Source organism: Sciurus carolinensis, chromosome X (assembly GCF_902686445.1).
Source record: "Sciurus carolinensis chromosome X, mSciCar1.2, whole genome shotgun sequence".
NCBI lineage: Eukaryota > Metazoa > Chordata > Mammalia > Rodentia > Sciuridae > Sciurus > Sciurus carolinensis.
This window is the reverse complement of record NC_062232.1, coordinates 53,931,525-53,952,121: the sequence shown is the minus strand read 5'-3', so window position 1 is coordinate 53,952,121 and position 20,597 is coordinate 53,931,525. Positions and strand designations below refer to the sequence as shown.

General features: G+C 34.7%; 1 protein-coding gene and 1 non-coding gene across 2 annotated transcripts in view; one reads left to right on the top strand and one right to left on the bottom strand.

The window, feature by feature from the left end:
- The window catches only part of Tex11 (testis expressed 11), a gene marked incomplete at its 5' end in the record, with an annotated part of 294,023 nt that overhangs the window by 169,441 nt on the left and 103,985 nt on the right, over window positions 1-20,597 (top strand). Inside the window, one exon of the mRNA XM_047535242.1 lies at window positions 17,146-17,248. Coding sequence (XP_047391198.1) covers window positions 17,146-17,248 — 103 coding nt within the window. The remainder of the gene's footprint in view (window positions 1-17,145; window positions 17,249-20,597) is intronic.
- On the bottom strand, window positions 11,152-11,227 carry Trnat-ugu (transfer RNA threonine (anticodon UGU)). The gene has a single exon. It is a non-coding gene; the product is annotated as a tRNA-Thr (tRNA).

Here is a 20,597-nt window from a genome sequence, read left to right as displayed (position 1 = left end):
ATTTCTGGAATGTGGTTGATTGTGGGTAAATAAAACAATGGAAAGTGAAACTGAACATAAATGGGAATTAATGTGTACTTAAATTTTTTTCTTAGTTGTAGATGGACAGCATGCCTTTATTTTTATTTTGTTTATTTTTATGCAGCTCGAACCCAGTGCCTCACACATGCTAGGCAAATGCTCTGCCACTGACCTACAGCCCCAGCCCCAATTACTGTATACTTTGCCCTTAAATGGAGTACCTATAGCTTCTGATCATGATCTATGCTTTTCTACTTTGGTACCTTTTTTCATACTGCATTGCAAATTACCTCTTTCCTGCATTCTTTTGAAATTTCCTTTTTCAAAGCCTAGCTCCTAACGTCAATCTTAGCTTCTCAAGGAAATTTCCTTGTCTCGCCTTTCCTCCAAAACTTTGTAACACTTCTGTTTATTCATGGGTACTTAAAGTGCTACCTTATATTCTAGTTATTTGCATACTTATCTTAGCCCCTATTGATTGCCACCTTCATGAGGACAATCTTACCTTTGTTTGTCCTGGTACCCAACATAGTGCCAAATGCTTAGTAGGTACACAATGCTCTAAAAATATAGCACTAGAGACACAATAAATACTGGCAATCAATTTCCTCTGATATAGGAATTATATTTGCTCATGCTATTTCTGTCCTTCCTACCATGCATAATTGGAAATGAACAGGGATCAAGATCTGGAGTGCCCTTTGACGATTAGAACTGAATGAGATTATATTATTAAAAACACCCTACTATTACTTTAACTTAGCTCCTTTCTCTTTGGGAGGGGATTCAATATTTCATTTTTATCTTGCTCTAAAATGAAATATTGAATCACAAGTCGGAGTTTAGGTGGTCAAAGAAGTTGGAGAACAAATTCCTCTGAACCTTTAGTAGATCATGTTACATACTCATTGGCTCACACATTTGGCAACATTGTTGAGATAACAATGCTAAATATAGGTAATTTCTTTGGTTTGTATTCTAAGTTATTTAAGTATAATTTTTAAAATCACCATTATTCATGTAAATATCTTCAATTCTTTATATGAGACAAAATAAAACAATATAGTGTAGGGCTTCAGGTGGAGCTTAGTGATAGAGTGCATGTTTAGCATGTGTGAGGCCCTGGGTTCAATCCCCAGCACCAAAACCAAACAACAATATAGTTTCATACACATCAACTCTACCTTTGGGGAGTTTATAGAACCTTAAGTCCAATATTCTAATTTTCTTATATTAGAGGATGTTAAAGTCTGTGGTTGGCACAAGTTATAGACTTGAATGGACTTAAGCATGATTTAAAATAAATGAACTTGGGTTTTAAGCGGAGAAGCAATTCATCACACTTTCATATAGTGAGATCTTAAAACATTAATGTTGGTTGATAAATGAATTGTTTTGGTGATTGTGTAAAGTTAGGGTAATGCACAATTGTATACTCTTTAAGTACAGAAATCCCATCCTCAAGATTACAGCTGCAGTTTAGGTACATAGGTGTCATTAGTACTACTATAAATTGGTAAAACTAAAGCAAAATTTCAGACTACAGAATGTCTATAATGCTTACAACACCCACAAGAATTGAGACGACTTCTAGACTGCTTGTATGACCTAAAGGGGAAACAACTATGCCTCATGTGCTGATTACATATTGTTTCTGTTTACTATGTAAAGTTCTAAAAATCATGCCCTTCCATCATAGGACTGAAAAGAGCTTTAAATGTAATCAGTAAATGAACAATAAATGTGATCTAATGATGTTCACTAGATGGCACTGTGGCTTGTGTTTGTACTGTATTGGCCTCATTGATTTTGAAGTTATTTTGTAATGCTTAGATATGTATAGCATTTCTCACAAATACATCCTTATGGATATAAAACAAAAATCACTTAGGAAAATATCAGATGAAGGTGAATTTTGGCTCATTTGATGCAGCTGTAATGTACAAATACCCTAATTGGGGTTTTGAGTCAAGTCAACAAGTATTTATTGAATGCCTAATCTGTGTCTGATACTATAGACTAAGTAGAAGACATACTCTGTTCTATAGATGAGCTTAAGATATTACTGCAGAATCAAGATTTACATGTATAAAATACTTAGAAAGTAATAAAATATTGTGTACAATAATGTGTCAAATACTGCATGGTTTTAAAATAGGAATAGGGAGATAAGGGCATTTTATGAATATTGATTGAATATGACCTGAAGTTGAAAAGAGTAACTGATATGTTGAAGACAGAGTCAGATCGAAGGCTGAAATAATGAGCCCATTCTATCAAGGTGAAGAGAAACAGGAAACAATAAAACATCCTATACTGGTATCCCCAAACCAACTATACAAGAACAGAATAGATGAAAGTGGTTTTAACAGAAGCACAGGGCTTTTAAATGTTTACTGTAGGATCAGCAAAAGCCAATAATACTAAGAAAGTTCTCCCAAAGTAGATTGAACCAATTGAAATACAGTTGTTCTTCTCTATCTGTAGGCTTCCCATCTGTGGATGCAACTGATAGCAGATTAAAAAAATTTGCATCCTGTACTAAATTCATACAGACTTGTATGTTTGTCATTTTTCCCTATACAATACTATGTAACAATTATTTACATTCTATTAGGTATTTTTAATAATTTGGGAATTATTTGAAGTATACCAAGGATGTGGGTAGGTTATATGCAAGTAAGAGACTTGAGGATTCACAGATTTTGGTATCTATTGGGTGGGAGTATGTTATTAGTGTTGGTGGTGCTGGTCTTAGAACCAATCTCACAGATTCTGAGGAGGGACTCTATAATGCACAGAGGGAGTAAAGTGGCAATTACTCTCTTTTCTACTTTGGTTAGAGCATATCTGAAGTAGACCGTTGGACTGAGGGGCAACAGTTTTGAAGAGGCATATTGAAAAACCCAAATATGCCAAGAAGAATGTACTCAAAGATGATGAGAGCACTAAAAAACTTCTTATTTGCAGAATAGTTAAAGGAGTGTAGAGGGTGAAAATGGAAGACCTGGGGGAAGCATGAGAGCTTTCTTCTAACATTTGGATTTATTTCCATGGGTGAGACCCACAAGGAGTGAGATTTTGGGTCATCATAAAGAAACACTTTCCAGCTGGTTGTGGTAGCACATGCCTGTATTCCCAGCAACTTAGGAGGCTGGGGCAGGAGGCCTGCAAGTTTGAGACCAGCCTTAGCAACCTTCCAAGACCCTTTCCAAAATAAAATAAATAAATAAATAAAAAGGGTCAGGGCTGTAGATCAGTGGTAGAGCCCCCCACTGGGTTCAGTCTCCAGTACTGCAAAATAAATAAATAAATATAAAAAAATTAACTTTCCAGTGATTAGAATTATGCAAAAACTAAGGTGAATTTCTTTTTTCTTTCTTTCTGTTTTTTTTTTTTTTTTTTTTTTTTTTTGTACCTGGGATTGAACTCAGGGACACTCAACCACTGAGCCACATCCCCAGCCCTAGTTTGTATTTGATTTAGAAATAGGGTCTTACTGAGTTGCTTAGCACCTCACTTTTGCTGAGGTTGGCTTTGAACCAGTGATCCTCCTGTCTCAGCCTCCCAAGCTGTTGGGATTACAGGCATTTGTCACCCTGCCTGGCGATTTTCTTAAGATATGATGAATTTGCTTTCTTTGAAGGTATTTAAGTATAGACTAAATGACTGCTTTGTGTAAATGTTACAGAGGAGACCCAAATATCAGAAGAATGTTTATTTATTAACTAAAATGACTTTGAGGTTTCCTCTAACCATGTTGTTCTAAGATAGTATGATTTGATAATATCTGTTATAGTCAAAGAAGATTCTGTAGAGGATTAAATTCATAGATTATTGAATTTAAAAACTAAAAAGATACCTACAAATCTTTGGTAAATTCCTGTTAAAATAACTATTGAAATATAATTTATATACAAAAATGTACTCATTTAAAATATACAGGTAGGTGATTTTTGATAAATTTAAGTGTACCCCTACATACCCTCTACCATATTCTAGATACAGAATGCTTCCTTTATCACAAAAGGTTCTCTCATGCTCCTTCTTAATCCCTACCTTTACTCCCAGCCCCAAACAATGACTGATATGCTTTCCATCACAATAACTTAAATTTATCTTTCCTAGAGTTTCATGTAAGTGTAGTCATACAGTATGTATTTTATTTTTTCTCTTTTGGTCTGGCTTCTTTCACTCACATATTTTAGAAAGTCACTCATGTTGCATATATTGATAGTTTGTTCCTTTTTATTGCTGAGTAGTATTCCATTGTAAGAATATATCATAATTTATTCATCCATATGTGGATGGATATTTTTTTCTTTGAGGCTATCGTGAATAACGCTACTATGAATGTTTAAGTACATGTCTTTGGATATTTTTTGCTACATAACTTATTTTATAAATTTATTGGTTCTTTTAAGTTATATATGCCATTAGAATCCATTTTGATATAATTATACAAGCATGGAATATATCTTATTCTACTTTGTCTTCCATTCTTGTGGATTCACTATGATGTTTTCATAAGTATATTTACAGAAATTATGTCAGATTCATCCCTTTGTCTTTCCTTTTCCTATCCCCCCTCCCTTCCCTCCATTCACAATTAATTGTCTAATGTTCTGAACTTTTGTTCTCCTCTGCCTTTGGATATGTTTTGATTTTTCTTGACCAGATGATATCTAGAAGTTAAATTGCTGGGTATATGGTTAGTGTATTTTAAGGTCTGTAAGAAACTGTTGAAGCCAGGTATGGTGGTGCACTCCTGTAATCCCAGTAACTCAGGAGACTGATGCAGGATGATCGTAGTAAATTTGATGCCTGCCTGGACAACTTAGTGAGATCCTCAGCAACTTAGTGAGACTATGTCTCAAAATACCATGTAGCCTAGTGGTAAAGCACACCTGGAATCAATCATCAGTACCAAACCAAAATCCAAGAAACTGTTGAGCAGTTTTCCAAAGCATTTGAACCATTTTACATTTCTGCAAGTAATGGATGAGAGCGTCAGTTTGTCCACATCCTTCTCAACATATGGTATTTTCAATCTTTTAAATTTTATCCACTCTGGTAGGTGTATTGTGGGTTTTAATTTATGAAGTAAAATTTATTATATTTTTCTTTTGTGGTTTATGTTTACTGTGTCTTATCTAAGAAATCTTTACCTACCCCAAGATGGCAAAAGAAAACATTTATTCTATGCTTTATTCTAGAGATTTTATAGTTCTAGCTTTTATTTAGGTCTGGGATCCAGCTTGAGTTAATTTGCATGTGTACATGCATGTGCACATGCATGTGTGTTTGTCTGTGTGATAGTGTTGAAGGTGCATTTTTTTCCATATAGATATTATATTCTTGTAGCACCATTATTGAAAGACTACTCTTTCCTTATTGAATTACATTGGCTTTTTTCTCAAAAATCAATTGAAAAAAAAAAATAAAAAGAAAAAGAAAAAAAAAAAAACAATTGAAAATAAATGATTAGATTTGTTTCTGCACTGTATTCTGTTCCAGTGATTGTATGTACCTATCCTTATACTAAGACCTCATTCTATAAATTACTGTAGTTTTCTATTAAGTTTTAAAGTCAAACTGTGTAAATCCTCAAATTTGTTTTTATTCAGAATCACTTTGGATAATCTAGGTTCTTTATTATTTCCATAATGATTATAAAACAGGCTTGTCAATTTCTGTAAAATGCCTGCTGGTATTTTATTTGGATTGCATTGAATCTTAATACCAATTTGGGGACAGTTAACAACTGTATTAAGAGTTGCAATTCATTAATATTAGCTAGCTGTCTATTTAGGTCTTTTTAAGTTTCTCTCATCAATATTTTATTGTTTCCAATGTAAAATTTTTGCATATATTTAATTGATTCCCAAAGAACACCTATTCTTGATAATACAAATGATTTTGACTTTATTAATTTCAATTTCCAGTTGTTTACTGCTAGCATGTAGAAATTCAATTGATTTTTTTTAATTGTGGAAAGAGACACATAACAGAATTTATTATTTTAACTCTTTGAAAGTGTAGAGTTCAGTAGTATTAAGTGTAGATCCACTGTTGTGAGTCCTCCATCACTGCCCATTCAGCTTACAAAACAAATTCTGTACTCATTAAACAACAATTCCCCATTCCCCTCTCCCAGTTTCCTCTGGAAACCACCATTCTATGTTATGTCTGTACAACCTTGACTACTCCAAGTAGGTACCCAATATAAGTGTAAACGTATAATACTTACCCTTTCATGACTAGCTAACTGCACTTAGCACAATGTTCTCTATATGGTTCATCCATGTTGCAGGGTGTCATAATGTCAATTTTAAAGGTTAAATGATATTCTTATACACACACACACACACACACCACATTTTCTTTATCTATTCATTGCTTAATGTATTGCCTCAACCTTTTGACTATTATGAATAATATTGTTGAACATGGACATACTATCATCTGTTTATCTTTTTGTTGTTGTTGTTTTGCTTTTTGGTACTGGGGATTGAATCCAGGGGCATTTAACCACTGAACCCGGGGGCACTTAACCACTGAGGCACATCCCCAGGCATTTTTTTGTATTTTTATTTAGAGACAGGGTCTCACTGAGTTGCTGAGGATCTCACTAAGTTGCTTAGGCAGGCTTGAACTCATGATCCTCCTGCCTTAGCCTCCTGAGTCACTGGAATTATAGGCATGAACCACAGTGGCTGATTTGTTCGAGCCTCTGCTTTCAATTTTTTTTTTGCATATTCAAGAGTAGAATTGTTGGATCATATGGCAATTATACATTTAACATTTTGATCAACTATCGTACCATTTTTTCTTAATGGCCGAACCATTTTACATTCCTACCTGCAATCCACACATATTCCAATTTCTACACATCCTAGTCAACACTTAACTATTTTCTAGTTTTTTTAATTTAGTCATCCAGATGGCTATGAAATAGTCTCTTACTCTGTTTTTGATTTACACTTCCCTAATGATTTGAGATGTTGAGCATCTGCTCACATGCTTATTGACTATCTATATCTTTTTTGGAGAAAGTGTATTCAAATCCTTGTCTGTTTTAAATTGAGTTGTAGGAAGTCTTTTTTTCCTGATATTAAACCCTTATCAATATGTGATTTGAAAATATTTTCTACTTTTCTGTGAGTTTTCTTTTTCTTCATAGTGTCTTTTGAAATACAAAAGTTTTTTTTAATTTTTGATGAATTCTAATTGTGTATTTTTTCTTAACTTGCCTGTGGTTTTTGTGTGGTATCCAAGAAATCATTGCCAAATCTGATGTCATGAAGGTTTTCTTCTATGCTTTTTTCTGGGAGTTTTATAATTATAGGTATTACGTTTAGTTCTTTGATTCATTTTGTGTCAGTTTTTGTATGTAATATTAAGCTATAAGGAATCATATGGAACACAGATATCCTGTTTCCACAACACCTTTGTTGAGCAGATTATTCTTTTTCCAATGAGTGGTCTAGGTAGGTATCCTGGTTGAAAATCATTTCACCATATATATGAGGGTTTACTTCTGGGCTCTTTATTATATTCCATTGCTTTATATGTCTGCTCTTATGCCAGTACTATACTGGTTTTATTACTGTTTTTTAACTACTTAAATCAGCAAATGTGTTATAACTGTGTTCTTTATAAGATTGTTCTTGGTTACTTTGAGTCCCTTGAGATTTCACATGAAGTTTAGGATTGGCTTTTTTAGGTAAAAAAAAAAAAAATCCTTGGGCCTTTCATATAGATTGCATTGAATCAGTAAATAACTTTAGATATTTTCATTTCTTTTTTATGTTTATTTTTTATGTGGTAAAATATACATTATGTTCATTTATTTTTAATTTAAATGCTTTTCCTCTTTTTTGCCTTCTATTCTTTTGTGGTACTTTTGACTGTATTATACTTATTTTGAGTTACTTCTTGTTAGTCTTCATCTCTGAAATGAATTCTTTTATTTCTAATATTTTCCTGAATTCTAGCACCTTATTTCTGAGTTTTTCTAATTCTGATTTATTTTGATCTTTTATATCTGGTATCATTTACTTTGTTATTTAGCTTATTTTGAAATAGTTCATTAGAGATTTGACCTATTTTGTAGGCACATTTGTTTGACAAGCTTTCTTTTTCTGTGTGGGTGTTTTTCTGCTGCTTATTATCTTTTTTCTTAAAACAAATTTTAGAGTATTTACAGGGATGCTTTACTATTTCTCATTTTAGGCTGAAATTATTTTTCCTTAACTTTCATAATGAGGTAGAGTTTTGGAAAATGTTACTGACTTCACAGAACTCTTTTTTTGTATTTTCATTTTTGTTTTTTGTTTTGTTTGGTCATATTTTAAAATAAGGCAACTTGCCAGGTGCGGTGGTGCACATTTGTAATCCCAGCAACTTGGAGGCTGAGGCAGGAGGATTGCAAGTTCAAGGCCAGCCTCAGCAACCTTTAGCAAGCCCCTAAGCAACTTAGTGAGAACCTGTTTCAAAATAAAAAAAATAAAATGGACTGGGGATATGACTCAGTGGTTAAGCACCCTGGTTTCAATCTTCTGTACCAAAAGAAAAAAAAAAAGATGGCATTCCTGTTCTAAAAGGAAAAGTTATCATAAGTTACTACTAAGTATGATGTTTCCTTTAGGGTGTTTTTGTTGTTTTGGGGGGGTATTTTATTAAGTATCCTAGGGTTTCTGTAAAAAAGTGCCACAGACTGGGTGGCTTAAAACAATAAAAATAGGGGCTGGGGAGATAGCTCAGTCGGTAGAGTGCTTGCCTTGTAAGCACAAGGCCCTGGGTTCGATCCCCAGCACCCAAAAAAAAAAAATAGAATAAAAAACAATAAAAATATATTCTCTTATACTTCTTGGAGCCTACAAGTTCAAGATCAATGTGTTGATGAGGCCCTGCTCTCTCTGAAGGCTCTGGAGGCGGACCCTCATTGCTTCTTCCTAGTTTCTAATGTTCAACTACAATCCTTGATTTCTCTTGGCTTACAGATTCATCATTCCAATCTTTGCTTATTATCACATGACTTTGTACTTATGTGTCTTCTGTCTTCACACAGTTTTGTCTATTTCTATGTTCAAATTTCCCCCTTCTTATGATGATATCCAATTATTGGATTAAGGTCCTTTTCACCCAGATGACTTCATATTATCTTTTTTTTTTTTCTGGTGCTGGGGATTGAACCCAGGGCCTTGTGCATGCGAGGCCAGCACTCTACCAACTGATCTACATCCCCATCCCCGACCTCATATTATCTTGATCGTATCTAAAAAAAGTATTTCTAAATTGTTTCACATTTGGAGGTTACTTGGTGGCATGAATTTTGGAAGGACATTATCCCAGGACAGATACAATCCATCAGATTAGGGAAGTCCTTCTCCATGGCTCATTTTTAAAGATATTTCTCCTGCACCCTCCCCTCTTCCCCCCTCCCTTCCTTGCTCCCTCCCTCTCCCTCTCTTATGGAGTTAGTCATGTCATTTTTTTCTCCTTTAATATATTGAATTATATTGATTGATTTTGGGAAGATTTATACCATCCTTGTATTCTTGGGAAAAAATCACAATGTTATTCTTTCCTATTTTACTTGGTTTCTTTTGTTGATGTTTTGTTTAGGATATTTACATCTGTCTTCATGAGTGAAATTAATCATTTCCATTTTGTCTGCATTGGATTTTCTTATAAAGGTTATCCTGAGTTTATAAAATAAGTTGTAGACTGTCCCTTTCTTTTTGTATCGTCTAGAAAAGTTTGTAAAACTTGGAAAAATTTTTCTCCTAAAATGTGAAACTGTCTGGGAAGTGATGTCACCAAGATGACAGAATAGAACAATCCTTTCCCCAACAAACACACTGATTCAAGAATTCATGGACAAATTCCTCTTGTGAGAAACTCAGCATCTGATCAAAAGGCTCCTGTATTCTGGGAAAATGCAAAACCAGATTTGACAAAGCCAGTAGGGATATTCAGGAAACCCTTTTACCAGAATCCCTACCCCTGGCACAGTGCCATATGATCAGGACGATATCTTCCAACCCCTAGCATCAGCAATGGGAGGGAAAGAGTTGGTTCATGAATGCAGAAGCCCAAATTTTCCTACGGTGCTCACTGGAGAAATGACTTCTGTCCTGTCAGTGTTAGAGCTCTCAGTGGATGAACACAGCCTACCTGCTAGAAGGAGAATAGAGATGACAGCTTTGACTGGTAGACACTGTAGCTCTTCTGTCCTCTTTAACACAAAATGAGCAAGTAAAAAATCCTCGTACGTGGCTGGGGTTGTAGCTCAGTATAAGGTAGTGGGTTCAATTCTCAGTACCACATAAAATAAATCAATAAAGGTATTGAAAAAAATTCCTAGTTTTCAGCTTCTACTGGGAAGGAAGTATTTATCTTTGTGTCTCTGGGGCTTCCCAAAGTACTGGCATCTGTCTCTTCAGTCTTGGAGTTTTGAAGGGTCCAGCATAGTCTAGTCAGCCAGAAGAGTACTGGGATGGTGCCTTGGGCTCATAGACACCACAGTTTCTCCCTCTGCTTCAGCATGGTGTGAGCACACAATCACTTGCTTTTCCCTGAGAAAGAGAAGAGTTGGTGCAGGCATTCAACACCATGACTTTCCCAAAGGATTGGCTTTTGACTTATCTATCTGAGTACTGATGGGGTCTGGCATAATGTAGCCAGGTGGGGTAAATACAAAAAGAGATTGAGATTTTGGTTTGTAGTTATGATATACCTACTCCCATTTGGTTTGGCATAAAGCAAATGAATAAAATAACCTTAGTTCCTATCTTCTCCCTGGGGAGGGAAAGGGTTAGTCAGTGTATTCAGAAATCAGTCATTCCTAAGGAGCTCACCAGGAGCTAGATTCAGTTTTACTTGAACCAGTGAACTAATGTGACCAAGCATAGATTATTAGTTATAGGACTATTCAGATATTTCTAGTTCTTGTTTATTTAGCATCATAAATTGTATTTTCAAGGAATGTATTTATGTTGTCTAAATTTTCAACTTTATTGGCATAAAGTTGTTCAAATACCCTCAATATCTTTAATTTTCCTTCTCTCTTTTTTATTCCTTGCTTGTTTTACCAGAGGTTTTTCCAGTTTTTTTTTTTTTTTTTGGGGGGGGTGCTGGGGATCGAACCCAGGGCCTTGTGCTTACAAGGCAAGCACTCTACCAACTGAGCTATCTCCCCAGCCCCAGTTTTTTTTTTTTTTCTAAGAACAAGGTTTTGGCTTTGTGGGTCCTTTCTATTGTATGTTTGCTTTATATTTCAGCAATTTCTGTTAGTATCTTTATTGTTTCTGTTTGTATACATTTTTTAGGTTTAATTTGCTGTTCTTTTTATAATTTCTCAAGATGATCTTTAGCTTTTGAATTTACAAACTTAAAATATATTTATCATGTAACATTTAATACATTTTCTTAACATTGCTTCTTTAGCTGTAGCCACAATATTTTAAGTAAAGTTTTATTTATATACAGCACCTACAGAGCAAAACTGTGTGTATGTGTGTGTTTTATTCAGTATAAAGCTTGTTGAATTATCACAAAGTGAACAAACCTATGTAACCACTGTTAAGAAAAGAAATACAATGTTACCAGCTCCCTGGGATATCTGTAATGGCCAGTCCACAAGTTTTAATATATAGTGTAATGGATAATTTTATGTGTCAACTTGACTGGATTAACAGTGCTAGATAGTTGGTTTTTACCATTATTTCTACAGGTGTCTGTAAGGGTGCTTCTAGTAGAGATTAGCTTTTAAATCAGACCATGTAAAGAAGATTCACCCTTATCAATGTGGTGAACATCACACAATCCATTTAAGGTTCAGTGAGAACAAAAAGATGAAAGAAAGAGGAATTTGCTTTCTCCTTGAACTAGAACATCCGTCTTCTCCACCCCTCAGACATAGGAACTCAGTTCTCAGGCCTGTGGACTCAAACTTAATTATACCACTGGCTTTGCTGATTCTTTAGCTTGCACATAGCATATTGTGGGATTTCTCAACCTCCATAATCATGTGAGCCAATTCCCAGAATAAATCTCCTCTTACACACATGCACACATATGTATATCTCCTTTTCATTCTGTAGTATTTTATTATACAGTTATACAATTTGAAAATTATATAATATAATTCAAAATATTTTCCTGTTACCCTTATATTTTTTCCTTTGACCCATTAATTATGTAAAACTCTTATTTCTAAATTTTGAAACATGCAAAGATTTTCTTGGCATCAACTAAGTAATTGCTTTAGTAATTGATTTCTTGTTTAATTACATTGTAATTGATTTCAGACTTTGAAGTAGGTTGAGATATGCCTCATAGAAAGATACATGGTCAGTTTTCATAAATATTCTGCATATGTTTAAAAGAAATGTGTTTTCAGCAGTTTTGGGGAAGTGTGTACATACATATAAACACATAAATTTATATTCAGTTTGTTCATTTTGTTTTAGTGTTCTTTACTCAAACTCATATTTTGCATACTTTGTCAAGCACTGAGATAAGGTATTAAAATGTCCTATTATGACTGTGAGTTTGCCTATTTCAACATCTAATTTGATCATTTTTGCTTTATGTATTTGAGGTTCTTACTCTATGTGCATACAAAATTAGAATTGTAATACATTTCTATTTGTTGAAGTTTTAGTGGTATAAAATGAGTCTTTTTATATCTTTTATTACTTTTTGCCTTAAAGTCATTTTTATCTGATATTACTATGTCCACATTGGAGCTGAAGATGTAGAGCTCTTGCCTAGCATGCACAATCTCAGCACCGCTAAAATATGTGTGTGTGCATGTGCATGCTTTCTTTGGTTAATATTTTCCAGGTATATCTTCTTTAATCCCTTTGAACCCTTTTGAACTTTTCTGTACTGTTATGTTTTAAACATGCTACTTATAAATAGAAAATAGATATTTTTTAATATCTGGTAGTTAGATATCTTTAACCCAGTCTGATCATTTTTGTTTTTTAACTGGACAGTTTTTTAAAATTTAATATATTGATATAATTGAGTTTATGTCCACATCTTAATTTAATTCTTCTATTTGTCATTTCTATTTCTTTTTCTCTCCTTTCTTGCTGTCAATTTAAAAAAGTAATTGATTTTACTTTTAGAGTTGTTTTAGGTTTACAGAAAACCTGGGAAGTACAGAGAGTCCCATATACTCTGTCAACACACTTGACGTACTTGTATTATGCAGAATACTTTCAATCCCTTGTACTTCACCTATTCATTTATTTTTCCTTCCCACTGAACTCCTGGCAACAACTGATGTTTTAAGGTATCCATGTAGTTTTGCTTTTTCCAGAGTACTACATAATTGGAATCATATAGTATGTAGCCTTTTCAAATTGGTTTCTTTCTCTTAGCAATATTTAATATGTATTCATTTAATTTACGATTCCAATTGTCTTTTCATGGTATGATAGCTCATTTCTTTTTTTATATTTTTAATATGGGAAGTCTTTTGTAATGCCTGTTTAAAATTTTATTTCTTTATTTTTATGTGATGCTGAGGATCGAACCCAGTGTCTCACACATGCTGGGCAAGTGCTCTACCACTGAGCTACAACCCAGTCCAGCTCATTTCTTTGTAGTGCTCAATAATATTGAATTGATTAGATCAGAGTTAAGTGCTTGCCTAGCATGCACAAAGCCCTAGCTAGGTTCAATCTCCAGTACCACAAAAATTTTTTTCAGTTATCTGGGTGTGCTACAGTTTATTCCTCCATTTTACACTGTTAATAGATATCTTGGTTGCTTCTCAGGCTGGGCAGTTATGAATAAAATTTCTTTCTTTTTAATATAAGAATTTATTTATTTATTTATTTATTTATTTATTTATTTATTTGAAATAGAGTCTTGTTGTTTTGCCCAGGTGGGCCTTAAACTCCAGGGCGCAAGTGATCTGCCCAACTCAGCCTCCCGAGTAGCTGGGACTATAGGTGCATAGCCATGCCCCACTATGAATAAAATTTCTATAACCATTTTTATGCAGTTTCATAGCCATAAGGTTGCCACTTATTTGGAAAAAACACCACCGAGTGCAACTGCTGGTTTGTATGGCAAGAGCATATTTAGTTTTGTAAGAAGCTGTCTGTCTTTGAAAGCAGCTATACCATTTTTCATTCCCACTAACAACAAATGAGAGTTTCTGTTCCTCCACATCTACCCAGCATTAGATGTTGTCAGTGTTTTGAATTTAATCTATTGTAATAGGTGTGTACTGGTATCTCAGTATTATTGTATAACCCTAATGATATATAATGTAAAGCATATTTTTATGCATATTTTCCACCTGTATGTCTTAGAGAAGTATCTCTTCAGATCTTTTGCTCAGTTTTTTAAGTGAGTTACTTGATTTCTTGTTGTTGAGTTGTAAGAATTCATTGTATATTTTTGATACAAGTTCTTTTATTTGTTACATATTTTGCAAATATTTACTCCCAATGTGTGCTTTGCCTTTTATTCTCTTAATGACATCTTTTACTGAACAGAAATTTTTAATTTTAATAAAGTCCAACTTATTGATCTTTTTTTTCATGGATCATGCTTTTGGTTTGTGTCTGAAAAGTCATCACCAAACCCAAGGTCACCTAGATTTTTTTCTGTTATCTACTAAGAGTTTTATAGTTTTGAGCTCTCCATTCAAATTATAATCTATTTTTAGCTAATTTCTGTGAAAGGTTTATGGTCTGTGTCTAAATTCATTTTTTGCATGTGGATGTCTGATTGTTATAACATCATTGGTTGAAAAGACTATCCTTAAATTTTTACATTTTATCTTTCCTATTATTTTATCTTTCCTATTATTTTAGTAGCTGTCCTAGAAGGAATATGATCTGTTCTAAACTGTCCTTCATATTCATAATTTCTCTGTGCTGCATTTTAGCACAGAGAAATTTAATTTATTCTGTTTTATGTTTCATCTCAATGATTATATCTCCACCTATTTTTAAGCTGCTACTAAAACTGTCCATTATGCTTTTATGTAGTTTAATGTGTCTTTCACTTTAAGAAGTTCCTTTTTTATCAAATTTTTAAGATCCCATTTTATTGGAACCACCATTTGACCCAGTTATCTTACTCTTCAGTTTATACCCAAGGGACTTAAAATCACTGCAGTGACACAGCCACATCAATGTTTATAGCAGCTGAATTCACAATAGCTAAGCTATGGAACCAACCTAGGTGCCCTTCAACAGATGAATGCATAAAGAAAATGTGGTATATATACACAATGGAATATTACTCAGCAATAAAGAAGAATGAAATTATGGCATTTGCTGGTAAATGGGTGGAACTGGAGACTATCATGCTATGTGAAATAAGTCAATCCCCCCAAAAACAAAGGCTGAAGTTCTCACTGATATGTGAATGCTAACACATACTAAGGGAGGGGTAGGAAAGAGTAGAAGTTCATTCGATTAAACAAAGGGGAATGAAGGGAAGAGGGTTGGGTATAGGAAAGACAATAGAATGAATTGGTCATAACTTTCCTATGTGCATATATCCATACATGACCAGTGAAACTCCACATCATATACAACTGCCAAGAATGGGATCCTAATAAGAATAAGTTATACAACATGTTTTTATAATATGTCAAAATACACTCTCCTGTCAAGTATATCTAAAAAGAACAATTTTTTTAAAAAAAGGGCAAATCCAAGGAAAAATGATCACATTTTATAGTCTCTGATTCCTATGAACTTCATCAATATTCAAGTAATTTAACAACTTGTATGGTACAGAAAATAACTAATAGAGATGAATGCCAGCTGCAAAAACCATAACTATATCAGTATATGCCATTGATGATCAAACTACCTGCTTATATTTTTGAGCATATCTTTTATTTCTTTAATATTTGTAAGCACAGGTGTGTAATTTTTGTTTGTTTGTTTTTGTGGTGCTGGGGATTGATCCCAGGGCCTTCTGCATGCCAGGCAAGCACTCTACCTACTGAACTATATCCCCAGCCCAGCACAGGTGTTTTATAGCCAGTTTTTGATCACTCCAGTTTCTTCATCTTGAGTATCTGCTTCTGGATAGATGTTGTTTCTGTTGGCTCTCATTTATGGTGCCTGGTTTCCTAGGGTGCTTGGTTATTTTTTAATGTGTACAACTCATGATTATTGAAAAATTATTTGTGGAAGTATTTTGAGGTCTCAGATGAAAGTGCCTTCCAGTCAGCAACTACATTTCTTCCTGAAGATATTTGGAACCAGCCTAAACTTGCAGCTTTAGGTCTTTTGACCCTCTGTGTAATGTAATTCGGGCCTATAGATAAATGAATCTATTTATGTTACACTTCAGGGATTATTTCCCCCTACATACTGTACTGCCTTCTATACAGCACCAAGGTAACCTTTTTGCAGCTGCCCCCGTTGGAAGGGGGATATGATTGGGAACAAGCTTACTTCTTTTTTTTTTTATTTTCTTTATATTTATTTTTTTTATTGTAAACAAATGGGATACATGTTGTTTCTCTGTCTGTACATGGCGTAAAGGCATACCATTTGTGTAATCATAAATTTACATAGGATAATGCTATTTGATTCATTCTGCCATTTTTTCCCTTCCCCCCCACCCCTCCCACCCCTCCCCTCCATCTATAACAAGTTTACTTCTGATTTAGCCTTAGTCTAAAAGTGTGATCCCATGAGTCTTGATGTCTATTTTCTACCTTAATGAGGTCCATCAAAATTACAGAACATTTGCCTAGATTTGCAAATGCCTCCCACATAAAAACAGCTTTACTTCTCTCTTCTGTGGGACCGCACTTTCTCTTAGATTTTTGGCTTGGTCATTTCTTTACTTTGACACGTCTTTTGTATACTTCTGAAAATAATTTTAAATATGTTATTCAACATTTTTGGTTGTTTTTAAAAGGAGGGTTGGTCTGATATGGCTAACTCACTATTTCTAGAAGCAGAACTCATTGGTTTTTTTTTAGCATTTTAAGAGCGTTACTATCTTTTCATTGTGAGTATCCCTCAGCCATTTTGACTGTCTTAATAATACTTGTAAAATATGATAAGGACTTCCTTATAGGTTTTATAAAATAGATCCAATGTTTCTTTTTTTCAGGCCAAAGAGGCAATGATGGAAGCTGAAAGACAGGATCCTACAAATGTTTTCACTCAATTTTATATGTTCAAGATTGCAATCTTGGAAAGCAACTCTGACAGAGGTATAAATGTTATTTATGAGTTATATTTGATAATTCAAAGAATTGAAAATATTCAAAGAATAAATAATCTATAATAGAAAACCACTTTGTCTTTGAGATAATGGAATTAAATGTATGTTCAGTCCTTCATATGAAAAATAATACAATAATGTGAAAAGAAACTATGGAAGGTCATGCTTAAGTGAAAGAACAGTGAATACCTATGGAGGGAATCTGAAGTGGGCAGATGTGGGACAATAATTGGGGAAAAGCATTGTCACTATGTATTTTTTGTACTTTCTGTTATTTGACCCAACTTATTCCAAAGTTTTAAAAGCTGTGGGTGAAGAAAAGTATAATAAAAACCTGTATTAGCCAAGAATTGTCCTCAGAGAGGAAGGTCTTCAGGGCACATTTTGACTCTTTTCACTTATTTTTTATGTTTTGAGTACTGCATTATAAGTATATAAAATTTTGGGGTTCATTTTGATATAACCATACATGCATGGAATATAATTTGTTCCACTTCAGTCCCCAGTACTTCCCCTTTCCTTCTTCTCCTTCCTCTCACCATTCTCCATTCCCTACTTTACTGATCTTCCTTCTGTTTATTTATAGATTTTTTATTAGTGCATTATAGATGTACATAAAGGTGAAATTCACTGTGGTGTGTTCATATATGTACACGGATAGATGGGTCAGTTTCATACCATCATTCTGTCATTTTCCTGTCCTTCTTTCCTCCCCCTCAATTCCTCTCCTCCACTGATCTCTCTTCTACTTATGGGACCTCCCCCACTTTTCCATCTATCCGCAAGATAATGTTTGGTATGTAAGGACTTAACACTGCCATTTCTTTAATTCCTTTTTGGTTGTTTTGTAGATCATTTGTTCTTTTGTTCCTCTTTTCTAGCTTCGTGATTAGGTTATATTCAGTATACTTTGATTACTTTTTATTCTTTGTTTATTAATTATAGAGTTTGTCTTTGTGGCTACCATGATGCTTATTTTAAACTAACAATGACTTGCATTAAATGATTATATTTTTAAAAATTGATATTTTTATTCTACATGTCCCCCCTCCTATATTTTTTGTTTTAGACATCATAACTTTTATATTTTTATATTGTGTATCCTTTAAAATATTGTATCTATTATTATTTAAATGAATTTCTTTTAACCTTCATATTAAAGATACAAATGAGTTACATAACTTCAGTATTCTGAGTTTGATTTTGTACTTACTTTTACTAGTGAGTTTTTTCCTTTGATATGATTTTGTGTTACTAATCAGCACTTTTTTCCTTCAGCTTAAAAAATTCCCTTGAACATTTCTAGTAAGACAGGTCAGGTGTAGATGAACTCCTTTAGCTTTTGTTTGTCTGGGCAAGTTTTTATCTCCCCTTCATTTCTGAAGGGGAGCTGTGCCAGGAAAAGTATTCTTATTTGGTAGGTTTTTTTCCATCTGTACTTTATCTTTTTGATTTTTTTTTTAGTTGGAAATGGACACAATACCTTTTGTTTGTTTATGAGTTATATTTGATAATGTGGTACTGAGGATCAAACCTGTAAGCTCGGACGGGCTCTGCAGGCTCAACAGCGGGACCAAATGTAAACTTGGCGGGCTTGGCGGGCACAGTTAGCAGCCAAATAAAATGGGACAGAAAGGGGCCAAAGCAAGCTTTATTGGAATTTGGCTCTTGGGCAAAATTCCCAGACCCCCAAGGGTATAGGGACCCGGAGAAAATCGCAAGTGGCCCTGGCTGCCCAGGGTTTTTATAGACTGGGATGGGAGGGGGTCCTGTTGAGTGACAGGTGGGTGTAAAGGGTCAGTGGAACTTTCCATCCACCTTGCTGCGAACTTTCTGGTCACCTTTGGCAGGCTGGTCTTTGTTCCAGCCGCTCAGCTTCTTTGTTAGGGCTGCTCAGCTTTGCCCCCTATAGTGGCCTAATTTCTGACCTAACAGAACCCTGTGCCTCACACATGCTATGCAAGTGCTCTACCACTGAGCCACAACCCCAGGCCTCCATCTGTACTTTGGATCTCATTCTTTTCCTGTCTGTAAGGTTTCTTCTCAGAAGAGTACTGATAGCCTTATTGGCACTCCCTTATATATAATGCAGTTTCTGTTGTAGTTTCAGGATCTTCTCTCATCTTTGATTTTTGACTGTTTATGTCTTGTAGTCTTAACACATTTCACCCCATAATTAGCACATAATCATCACACCCTATATAACTTTTCATCGTGTAATCATTATGGTATAATTCTTCTGTTTGTCATGCCATATAAATGGTAAACAGAGCAGCAATGTCCAGGTGCAGTGGCACATGCTTGTAATTCCAGCAGTTTGGAAGGCTGAGGTAGGAGGATTGCAAGTTCAAAGCCAGCCTCAGCAATTTAGCAAGACCCTAAACAACCTAGCAAGACCCTGTCTCAAAATAATTTTAAAAAAAAGGCTAGGAATGTAGCTCAGTGGTAAAGCACCCCTGGGTTCAATCCCTGGTGCAAAAGAAAAAAAAAACAGTTCTAAAATTCATATGGAAGAATAAGAGACTCAAAATAACCAAAGCCATGTCTGTAAAGTTTCCTATTTGGATTTTCCATTTTCCCCCCAATTTTGATGATTTATTTCTCTATTTTCTTGAAGTTTACTGAATGTCCTTAAAAACCATTATTTTGAATTGTTTGTCAGGCAGTTAAAAAATATCAATTTTTTTGAAATTGGTCTCATTATTTTACCAAGGCTGATCTCAAATTCTTGGGTTTGAGTGATCCTCCTACTTCAGCCTCTTGAGTTCTGGGACTACAGGCATGTGCCACCATTCATAGCACAAATGTCCATGTCTTAGGGTCTTTCCTGGTTCTTTATTCTGTTTTCTGGGTGGTGTAATGTTTCTATGATTGTTCTTGATCTTTGTGACTTTGTATTGGTGTCTGCACATTTGAAGAAGTAGGGAAGTCTATGCAGATGAACTTGTCTAGAAATGTCCTTCACCCATCAGCCCATCCAGAGTTTGGGTCTTTGGAGACTGCACTAGGCATAGGTGCATGGGTGCTGGCCTGAAGACTGGGTCCTGGAGGGTCAGATAGGGTCCTGGAACTGAAAGGGTTGTTCTCTAACCTAACTACACAAGGGCATTCCTGGAAATTTTGTCCCTGGGTTCTAGCCCTACTCTGAAATCTTTTGGAATGGCCTTGGATTCTGAGTCTACTAAACTATGGGGATGCAGAGATCAATTTGAAGGGTGAAACTATAGGTTCTGGTTTGGAGGGTTGGGCCACAGGACCAGCCTAGCACTTGGCAGGACTGGAGCCTGATTCTTTAGGCCAAGAGTACAGGTCTAGTGATAAGGCAGGCCTTAATCCTG